The 12,034-nt window shown below is 35.7% G+C and overlaps 1 protein-coding gene across 1 annotated transcript in view; it reads right to left on the bottom strand.

The window, feature by feature from the left end:
* KIF16B (kinesin family member 16B) overlaps positions 1-12,034 on the bottom strand; it is a 128,879-nt gene that overhangs the window by 42,823 nt on the left and 74,022 nt on the right. Inside the window, exon 24 of the mRNA XM_031061958.1 lies at positions 2,288-2,410. Coding sequence (XP_030917818.1) covers positions 2,288-2,410 — 123 coding nt within the window. The remainder of the gene's footprint in view (positions 1-2,287; positions 2,411-12,034) is intronic.

The raw sequence follows: 12,034 nt of genomic DNA, 5'->3' as shown, positions 1-12,034 counted from the left end.
TGCAAAAGAAGGTGCTGTCTTAGCTCTAATAAATGATCACTTTTTTCCTTTTTTGAATTCTCTCCAGTCAGATCTTACAGGACTCACTGAACATCTTTAATTAGGATCTGCATCCAGTGGAAGAACCTGAGTGGACAGAACATCCTGCTGGCCTATTCCCATACATGTCTATACCAACAAGATGCCTACCCTGCACTAAAACAAAATATTGTTGGATAATATGTTAGGGTTGAAAGACCTATGAATTGACCATGAAGCTGCCAAGGAAAGTGGAACTCATTCTCTCTCTTCTGGCATTTAACAAAATAATCTTTACTACTGCATGTCACAAGAATAAATTTATTATTTATAAAGAAATGAATATATTATTAAACAAATATATTATTTAAATTAATATATTTGTTATATACAGAAATTTATTACATTTATTCCTCAACAGAACAATATGCAGGATTTAACTACAAACACAATGACTAGAAACATCTGTTGAAGAAAATACCTCTGAGATACCTAGGACACAGTTTTGGGGACTGTCTTAAAATTCAACTCAATCATCACTTGTCACTTTGTCAGGTTCCAAAGTCCTATGACACACAGACAGGTCAGCTATCCATCTTCCCAAAAGCAAGAGGAACCTTGCTGAAGAAAGCTTATTTAGGACCTAGAAAGAAAATGAGGCTAGCAACACCTCAGTCCTTTCCCACAACTGACATATATTTCAGATGACCTGAAAATAAACTTGAACTAAGTGAAGTAAGGTTGAAATTAGGAATTATTTTGACAGCTGACATGGTATTCTGACCTATGAGGAAGAGATTAAATAGATAGGTACATTTAGTCTCCTCCCTCTGCCACATTTTCCTGATTTTTAAGGCAAAAAAAAAATACACAAACCTACTATTTCAGGTGCTTTAATTTTCTACAGAATAACTGTAGGAGCTTCTAGAGATTAATACAGATCAAAGTAGAGCTGGGAGCTCTGCATGGACAACGTTTAAAACAAAAAAGTTTGTGGAAGGTCTGTGGATTGTAGCACGGAGCTAAGCAGAAGCAATCCACTGTGACACAGAGACCTGGAGGGAAGAGAAAAAGCGTTTGCTTTTTCATTAGATTGATTCATGTGAGGGAATGACTATAAGAAACATCCCCAAAAGTGCCAAACTGCACATGGTCTTCCAACTGCTCCTTCATGTGAAGATCTTGTAGAAGCTTACATGGGTTTTACTGATGAAGGGAGAATACCTGGAAAAGAAATCTACCAACAGAAGCTACATTTTTACTTTAGCCATCTTCACTAACCATTAGCTAGTCTAGTAAATAATATGCGCTGAAAATTGAGTAGAAGAGTCCTTGGGGACGTTTCATGTGCACTTACTCATCTCTCAGCATCTCCCTGGCTCCATGCTTTCACTAGCTCCAAGAAAATCAAAGTTCAACAGGCAAAAGGAGGTATTCCACCCACAAATAGCATGGTACAATTCAAAATGATAAATTTAATTAGCACAAACAAAGCGAAGACTGCCCATCTTAATAAAAGCCTTTTCAAAAGAGAGCACAGTTCAAAAATGGTCCTTTACCCTGTGAAGAAGGTCACTCCTCCACCCCACAGCAGCTAATGAAGCATCTGGCAGCACATCCAGGAAAGGAGGCTGCCAGTTCTGTCTCTGATGCCATGTGCATCAGTTACGCTACACATATGTCCACACACATGGAGAGCACATTTCCAATTAGACTTTAGATCTTGCTTTGAAAAAACACTGGCTGGATACCAGAGGAAACAAAATTAATATTTTTTTTTTCCCCAGCATTTCTACACAGAAAATCAACTGAGTTTAGAGAAGCAACACCTTGGAAATGCAGACTGGGAAGAATCAGAACACCAAAGAGAGTGTGAAAGGAATCAAGCCTTTGTCTTGCATATGTGCAAAATACTTAAATAAAGCTTTTATGCTTTCATTATTTCAAGTAAATCTCTCAAGTCTAAGCCTTTTCTACACCTGACACTTGCATCTCAATAAGGGGCTTTCCTATAACCAATATGCATTTAATCCTCAACTCTGGAACTCTTCAAATTGAACTGACATTGGCTCTGGAACTGCTCACCCCAAGAGTTTGGCCACCAGCCTCCTCTGCACAATCAACCCACTAGGAAAATACTTGTCTTTAGAGTGTCCTCTACTGTGCATTCTTCTCATCTCTCTTACTTAACAATGCTGAGAAGAAGAGAACCAAAAACTGCACTTAGTGGAACAAAAGCATTAAAGAAAAGCAAATGATAAGCACTTACCTTTATTTCAAACTCATAGTGTTCATCTTTTCCCTGCCCACACAGCACATACCGTGGGATACTAATTTTGATTGGGTCCTTCAGGTCATCTGGATTTGCTCCCAGGGAACGACAGACCATCCTCTTTCATGCACATACCAAATAGGGAGAAGAAAGGAAAACCAAAATCACTACACAAGGAAAAAAAGAAAAGAACTTCACTGAAAATGAGAATGTGTTCTTGGTCAGAGGAGCAGGCAAAGAGGAGGTAGAAAGTACTTCTAAAATGAAGGAATTCTTTGAAAACAAAGTGCCTCTTGTCTTATAAGCAAGCCCTAGCATATTTTTATGCATATAAAAATTCAGGTGAAGTGTATTAAAAATATTCCTTTATTTGAAAAGGCATTTTCAGCTTAGATACCAAAAACAATGGAAAGCAGAAGACTTTTTATTACAACCCTTCAAGAAAAATCAGTGTATTAATCAAGTTTGCACAGTTAGCTCTAATTTTTGTACTTGTCTATCTTTTATAACAAATGTTTAAAATATCATGCAAAGCTGCAGGGGTCTAGGCAATTCAGAAAGCTCTTAAATTTTAAAAGTTCAAACCCATTTTATAATTAAATACGCAATCCACAGTCAGAATAGTTTCCCACTTTTTTTAAAATCATATTGGAATCCCAGAAAACTCAACTATAATAAATTTGCACAGTCTGGACGAAACAATCTAAAAATTTATTTCCAGTGAGGGCTCATTCCTCTGACAGCCAGATGGAATATGTAACTCTGAAATTATGCCAAAAAGAAAACATTTTTGCAACTGAAAAGATTAATGCTTTGCAGTCATTATGCCCAAAAGGAGCATAAGCATTCAGAGGGAAAAAGTAGAAAAACTGCCTTTAAGGAAATCCTCTACTTGCTCCATTGAACATATTTGGTCTGAAAACCTTAATGAACTGGCGCTTAAAAAAATAACAGCAGCATGACAAATATAAGTTAACAACCAAAAGGACTGAAAAACTATCACTTCACAGTTGTGACTGTGTTATATATTTGTATTTAGCACTGCTATCCATCACTTGAGCAGTAACTGTATTCTCAACATTCATCTTTGTAGCAACTCCTGGTGACTTCCAGTACACATAAGGCTGTGTAGGAGCTGGAGAAGGATTTGAAACTCATTCATAAACACCTCTGCCTGTCACAGAGAGCCTTTTGACATCATCATGGCTCTCAAGAAGAGGAGGCTGTTATTACATTGCCAGTCAATTATAAATGACAATGCAATTTCCCTTAACATTAGCATTAATAAAACAAAGAAAGTGAATTTTTATTCCACTGAATTAATCTAGAGTATATTTACCACAAACTTTTTTTTTAAGAAACCATTAAAAAAGTTTATGTTTGAATGGAAAAATATTTTTAGCAACCTTTGTTTTCACAAGAAATATTGTCTCCTGTCCATTTTGCTCTTCTGTAATTACTGCCCACATTACCAGCTTTTCAGCTAAAACTCATTTCTGGAGCACTGAAATGTAAGCTGCTCTTTCCTTGGGGAAGAAGAGAAGTTCATTCCCCTGAAAACAACATCATCTGTTTTAAAACAGCAATAAAATCATAAAGCCACTCTTAAAGTCACCTCTGTCAACATGTAATTTATTGACAGTCATTTTCAGAGAGCTATTACAAACAGCTAATAGAGAGAAAAACAATCTCAAACACAAAGTGTTGAGGAAAATGCACCCTAATACATTAAATAATGCTTTGATATTCATAAACAATGATCTTTATTTTTACTTCACATAGTAAAAATAGCAGAAGTATTAGAATAAAATACACTGCTATGAATTTCTTTTTTGTGAAAGTGCAGAGTACTCACTGAGTTAGATTTTTTTAAAAGCACAGAAGAGAAAAAGCATTATTGGGAAACACAAAATGCACAAACATTTAACTTTGTAGTATAATCAGAAAAAACACTGGTTTCAGAGAGTGATTTCCTTTAACAGCCTTGATCAAGAGAGTTCTCTCAGGTAGTGCCACTCAAGGCTGACTTTGGGCAAGGCCCAGAAGAAATGCCACAGTGATGTCAATGAGGGAGCCACTCCTGAGCAGGACTGACAAGATGATATTATTCTCTCTACTCATTTGTGCACACATTCTTTGTTAAAATACCTCAAAATAACATGACATGTTTTGTTCATTTTTGGACTTCCTTAAGGAAGCAGAAATGTAACAATAAAAACCCCCCTAACTCTTTATCCAAACAAGTGCTCATCCTTCCAGACATAACTTCCCTACCCAATGCAAGCTATTTCTTTTTAAATCCCATGTGAGTTACATTATCATGTCCTAACATATGGTAAAAACAAATGGGAAATGTTCTTATACTAGGAGAGAGACTGAAGTCTAACTCTTTGTGGTAGATTTCACCTCTGCTTGGCAACATGCTAACAGAATTTAGAATTTCAGATTAGATACCACCGGTTTTTCTGCCAAGAACCATCTTCCTTAAACCAGGCAGATGGCATATTCAAGCAACAGGATTCAAAAGATATTCAGCTCCCCATATAAGGGTTGAAACAAAAAATAGGAGACAACAGCTTATTTATTATTAGAACATCTGACAGGGGTTAACTGGTAAAATACCCTTCATCCTAAGCTAGAGGAAAGCCTTGACTAATGGAAATATTCTATTAATGTCAAATAGCTCCATTTTTTCTTGGGATGTAATAACAAAAAGACTGTAAAAGAGGCAATCTCACAGCACCAACAACCCCATCAGTAAGCAAGCAGAGAATGATGAAAGTAAGGCCAAGAACATTACATGGACAGAACTCTAGAGTTAAACTCACTCCATCTGTCAGGCAGTGTCCCCAGCTGTCAGCTACCTAGCTGGAGCATGAGAAACATGCACACAGATGGCAGACCCCAAAACATCTGTCTTGCCACAGCAGCATCACCAAAGCTTGAAATGCTATTTAAAGCACAACTCCTTTTGCACTTGTGACAAATTTAGATATGAAAGTGCAATAAACATTAAATGTAAAACTCTGAAGAGGAAGAGAATTGTCAATGCTAATATTCCCAAAATTGCACATATAAAAGCTGTAAACATCTGTAGTATTAAGAGCATAAATTGAAAGTAAGATTAAAAAAATCTGCAGATATTTTGAAATATTGAGATCAAGGGCATGAAGTAAATGAGGAGCATGGAAAATAAAGATTATCAAAAAGACTAAGGAAAAGACAATCAAGAAGGAATAGAGAAGACATTAATGAAGATAGATAGTATTTGGAAGGAGCTAGAAAACACAGCCAAAATGGAAATCATAAGACAGAGCTGTAATTATAGTGTCCATCCACCTACCATATAACATAGAAGCATTCGATTTCCTCACTTTCCCAAGGAACTGTATGTACAGCATACCAGAGATGTACAAAATGCAAGCACTCAATTAATAATTATTATTGTTTAGATGTGTTTACAGTCTGTGGTATTCCCTTAGAGCTCAAAGGTCCCTTTTCTCTATTGATTTAAAAAAAAGTGGGGGGGGGAAAGGATTTTATCAATATTTATTAGCCTTTTATTTTGAATGTATCTAAACTCTTTTGGATTTCAATACCTAGTCAAATGCATAATTAGCCAAATGGCTTCTTCACTTGAACTGAATGTTAATTCCCAGATTTCCAAAGGGATATGCAAACTGCTTTGAAGAACTGATGGGATGACTGTCAGGAGAGTATTTCTTTCTTTTTCACAGTATTTAGAAAAAACAATTCCTGAATCAGGTCCAACCTTGTTCCTTTTAGAAAACACAAGCTCAATTTATGTGCACTTCTCTTTGTCTGGCAAAACTGCACAATGGATATCATTCAAACTGTACAACCAAAGGCTGTCAAATTATGATCGCTGGCATGAAGCATCCAAAATGTTAGGTGCAGAAAAAAAGACATTCTTTTCCTTTAAGAGACCTATATGAGGAGTTGTAAGAACAAGACTCCTATATGAGTCTGCTTAGCACAGTCTACATTCACTGATATAGACAGCAGTATGTGAATGTCACCTAATGAAAGTTTAATACTCCCCATATTTTCATAGAGTAAGCAAACCAGGTCAGCTAACTCAGTTTGAAATTTACAGGGCAATTGTACTCCATTTGAAAAAACCAATTATTTATACCTAAAGTCCAAGTCCAGTGAAATCTGTATCAAATAATCTTTCAAGAGCTGAAATTTATTTAAATAAACATCATCATCCAAACAATCAAACTGTAATAATGAAACTTCTCATGTCAATGCAAATACTTTGAGTGAGGTGTTTGTTATAGGTAAATATTGTGAGTAAACCATCTTCAGCAGAACACAGAAGTCGAATATTCTGTCCAGCAAAGCCAACTTGAATCTCCTTTATAGTGCTGATAGGAACCTCATGGAATACTGCCAAGGAACTCTGGCAGGTGCCTTGTTCAGCTGACAAAATACCAACAAAAAGAATGGAACTCAACAAGAGCAAGCAAGCAGGTTCTGGGTCTGGTTTTCTGCAGCTGCCAACAGACACCTTTCAACTCCTCAGCCCTAACAGAAATCTGAGGTAAAGCACAGATGAAAAATTCCAGTACCTTTTCTAGAGAACAGACCTGAAGTTTCAAAAAAACATCAGGAAAATGCACAAAGTTCTTTCTGTCTTAACACTAAACTGTTTTCTAGCTCTTTTTTTCCCCAATTGCATGCAAATTCTTCAGGGGGTTTTCTCACAAAGGCATCAGAGATGTCCATGCTTATGCTCATTGTGACAGCCTCTTGCACGGGGGATTCAGGCTGAATGACATTTTCAGTATGAGCTTTAGCACCGCCATTAGTGTGGGATATGTCTTGATTCATGCCTGACTTGAGGAACATGTTTACTTGCAAGTTTCTTATAAATGACAGATTTTTTATTAATGATACTGCTTGGGCACATCTCTCACTTGCATCACACAAACTTCCTAACTCCTTAATCTGTTTAGAAACCACTGCACTGCTGACCAGCTGTACTGATATCTTTGTAAAAGAAAGCTGACTGAAAAAATGTCCCAAACTGGAAGCATGTTCTGGTCTTGCATCAAAACAAGAAGTTATTGACTTAAAAGAAACCAAATCAGAGGCACTGTGTGTTGGAAGCTGAGAATTACTAGATTGGTCTTCATCTATTGGTTGCACTGTCTTTGATAGGCAGTTATCTTTCTAAGTTTTTGTTTCAGAATGCACATTAGACTGAGAAAAGAGAAGGCACAATATGCTGAAGCCAGTTTGCTCATTCAGCACCCATTAAGGATCCTGCAGAAGAAATCTGTTTCAAGTGGGAACAATCAGATTCAGTTCTTGAGCTCTCACAATCTGGAGAAGTAATTATTTTATCACCAATACGATTGAAATTTTCAACCTTGTGGAGTGAATAAGCCACATTATTAAAGTCAGAACTATGTAAAGAAGTAGATAAAACATTCTGATACAGAACATTCTTACTCTTCAAAGTATTAGTACCAATAGAGTGAATTAAACTACTTCTAATGTCACAATGACATGCAAAGCTCTCCTGCTCTGAGTTATGCCTTCATTCTGAAATGCCTTCTCTCATGTACAAGGGGGGAGGAATGTCTTCCAGAACTGGAAAATAAATCCAGCATTTCTGTATATGCCTTCTGTCTCTTATGGTCTCCTACTCCTGAATCTTCTCCACACAACTCTGAAGCACAATTGTCATCTTTAGACAGAAATGGAAAACCATAGTGTGACTGCCACTGTTGAATTTTCTGTTAAAAATTCCAAAAGAAGAAAATAAAAATCTCTTTGTAAAGTCTCCTGACCAAAACATTTCTTTAACTGAGGATTGATTTTGATTAGATTTATACAATCATTCAAAATTGGCACAATCTCTCTCTCTCTCAAAAACCCACTAGCAGTGATTGAGATCTGATTAAGGAACAGTTCATCTTTTCAACCCACACCTGCTTTTTCTTTGTACAGTATCCATTTCACTTGGTTTATATATGCTTTACTCAAAAACCCCAGGAAATTCAACAGGCAATGCAGAAACTCATAAGCCCTCAATTTTTTTCCCCATACATGCATAAAAAAGAAATCCCATATGAGCCAACAGAGTGCAAAAAGTCCAACACAGCTGAAAAGCATCAGTGTAAAAGTCAAAAGAAGTACAAATTAGAGGTGCTGCAGCCCTCCTCTTGTTACAGTTTAAATTCATTAAGGTACCTAGGATTTACTCACCAAGACAATAAATGTGTTACAAGCAGCACTTAGATAACTAAATATGGTGGCAGGGGCTCTGAGCCTCAGTTTAAAAATACATAAATACGTGTATTTATGAATATTTATAAACATTTATAATACATATATATATATAATGTATTTATACATTATACACTACACAATATAATGTATTTACACATTTAATACATGTACAATACACATATACATGAATCCTTCAGGACACACACAGCCTGCCTTACAGACACCCTTACACAGCAGTTCACTGTGAGTCAAAAATGTTATGTGTATTCTGAATTCAGACAATCATTGAATTAAATGAATTTAATTTAAATTCAATTTAATTCAATGCTCATTAAACACTTTTCTCCTCTAAAAATAATGAAAGGGATACTATTCCAAATTCAGAATCATGGCAAAACAATGAAGAAAGATCCAGCCTAACACCACACCTTTCAAACAAGGAAAAGCTAGGTACAATCTGAAAGAAAACCACTTTGATTCCAGCTGATAAGATGCACCTCCATCTCTGTTAGCCATTAATCTTGCTGTGAATTCAAAATTCTAATTATGCAGCTAAACATTATGAAATTTAATTACAGGGCATGCCATAATTTAAGACAAGCATTTCCTTCTGACAAATTATGACCTACCTCATACTTCAACTTGCGTTGAATAGTGCTGTTATGGTGCCTCTCATTATCCTAAGCACAAAAAAAAGTGCAGGAGGTTATTAAAAAGTGCCTTTGTTGTTTAAATTAATTCAAAAATATTAGAGGAAGAGACATTATAATAGACAAAAATAACAATCAATACTTATTAAACAACTGGCTTAGAAGTCAATCAATCCACTCTTTGGATCAATTAGATCACCAGTTTTTGAATAGGCAAGTAATTTGTTTGGAAGTATGAAATTCCATCCAGAAGAACCTTAATTTTCATCAGTTAAATATTTTCTGACATAAAATGAAGATTTTATTTGCAAACTTCTTATTGTCATTTACACACTTTTTCCTGCCAAAAAAAACCAGAATACAACATAAAAATGACACTGGAAATAAATATATGATTAAAATTTAAAAACATTTACCTCATTTACTGTTTACTTTTTAAAAATTTTTTTTGTAAATTAAGAGTAAGTAAACACAGGAAAACATGGAAAATACTGAACAACAAAACTAAATCAGTGGTTAGACATGATCCATTGAAGGTCAGGATCTCCCACCTATTTCTGCTCACCTTGAAACTTTCTGTAGACCAGGAAGCACTGACATGATTATCCTCAGCTTTATGATGAATATTCTGGAGCCTTCTCTGCACTTCTTGTTCAATAAAGGCATTTATCCTTTAAGATACAGAAAAGTGTGTGTGTGTATGGAAAAACAGTATATTTTTACATAAAAATCAAGACAGACTAAAAGGCTCTTTGAAATGCTTTTAACCCTAAGTACTGCACAGCTCTTAATTGGCAGACAATGTTAGACCTGTTTTATCCCTCCTTAAGGGAGGAACACTGACTTTTGAACAAGTGTTCATCTAACCAGTAAAGGTTAAAAAATTGTTATTAATTAAATAAATTGCTAGACCACAGTTTGAGCCACTGCTGTGAGTGCAGCTCTACACACAAGAGGCAGTGAAGGTACAAGTGATGAAGAAGAAAGAAGGCTGGGGTTGCATCTTTAGTAATTTAACAGCTTGCCTTCACTGCTGCTCTGATATCAGCAACTTGGACTAGCAAAGGTTCGGTCTTCAAACAGAAAGAACGTTCCAAGAGCTGACACCAACAACTGCCATGTGTAAGTGTAACAAGGGAGATTAAAGATTTTAGTGATGCCAGGCAGCTGTCCTATTAAAAAAGTTTAAGACAATTAAATTCACTTAGTTGCCTTAAGCATATATGAAGCAAAACCATAGAGACAAGTAACTGTAAACTCAAAATCTATTTAAATACCTTTCAGCCTACAGTTTCCCAACTTTATATTCTACAACAAACTGCACAGGAGCAACAGCTGAGGCTATTGGCTATTTACAGCAGAACATCAATTTTATTCCCAGACCAGTCTTCCAGTATATAAATCAAATTCAACCCTGGCAGAATGGTCTTTCAAAATATCTCTTTTTAAAGCTATTGTTTGCATTCCATTTCAGGAATGCAGGTTACCTACCTTTCATCAACCAGTGGGGCAGCAGGTGTCTGTGCCTTTGTTGGGCTGGCAGGGGAAGTGCTATGGGAGAGTCTCTCATCTAACATTCCATGGTTTCCTTTCTGAGCTCCATCACCCTCATATATTTTTTGCTTCAGCTGCTGAATTTCCTGGTCCAGGCTATAAAGATATCATAACATGTAATTTGCTTTGGTTTAGAGTTGATTTGAATAGGTCTGATGGGAAGCAATGTGCCTACACTGCTATACATGTACATAAGATTGTAGATACCAATGAAGGTTTAAAAATCATAATTGTTCTTTAAGCACATTTAGATAGGAAAATAGAGACAGCTCAAAAACACATCCCAAGAGTAGTATTAAGTCAAATAAAACAACTTCAATAATTTCCATCACAAGAGGTATCTAAATCTGTACATGAAATATTAATTCCTAAGGCCTAACCTATCTATTAGAATCACATGAATAAATTCTCATTTTCACAGAACTCTATCAATGACCTCAGATATTATCTTCCAGTGTGAAAGTAAATGAAAAAACAAAACGGGAAAAAATGAAAAATTCAATACAGCACAAAAAAACCCCACAGAAAACCCAAAACACTGATCTGGCAAAGCTTCTCTATAGGAAAATCTTTAACTTGTGTACTAGACATGTACATTTTCCAGTTGTTCCATCTGTATATATGTTTTTGAAAATTCACTAACAAAATAAGCATTTAGTACTTATTGTATATATACAGCTAAGAAATCATCTTTTGAAACCTCCTGGCTTTCTTTAACAAATAAATTCAGTTCCACCCAGATTTATGCACAAAATACAACGTGGAAAATTGGGTACTGTGTTTCTGACTAAAAATGCCTGAGGCATTTTGTATGAAATAAGAAGCACTTATTGCAATATTCATCATATTACAACAAAGTAATCTTCCGAACATCCCTTTCACTTGTAAAGTAGCTGAGATTAGATTAGTAACACAGTAATAATCTTCCCCATTTTCATTACAATTTTTGTCTCTAAAAGTAATTGTTTTTCTAGAGGTTACTTAGAAATCAAATCATAAAAGAAAAGTTCTTGCTAAAACAGGAGAAACTATGCAAACCTGGGATTCTATCACTTCTGGTACAATTGTATATATCTAAACTGAAGTGCAGTTCTATATTCCATCCTGGGGGTTAAGTGAGAAAATTAGATAGATGATGAATGCTGAGGCTTAGGCTGAATTGTTACTTCAGTTTTAGAGTGCTTTTTGCAGCACTGCCAGAAGCCATCTATTTCTTTTGATTAGCACCAAAACAATCTTGTGTCCTGAGGGTAAGTGGATGAAAGATGGCTTATGT

The sequence above is a fragment of the Geospiza fortis genome, unplaced genomic scaffold (genome assembly GCF_000277835.1).
Source record: "Geospiza fortis unplaced genomic scaffold, GeoFor_1.0 scaffold88, whole genome shotgun sequence".
In the NCBI taxonomy this organism is placed as follows: domain Eukaryota; kingdom Metazoa; phylum Chordata; class Aves; order Passeriformes; family Thraupidae; genus Geospiza; species Geospiza fortis.
Note: the sequence above shows the minus strand (reverse complement) of the source record. Positions and strands in the feature narration are given on the sequence as shown.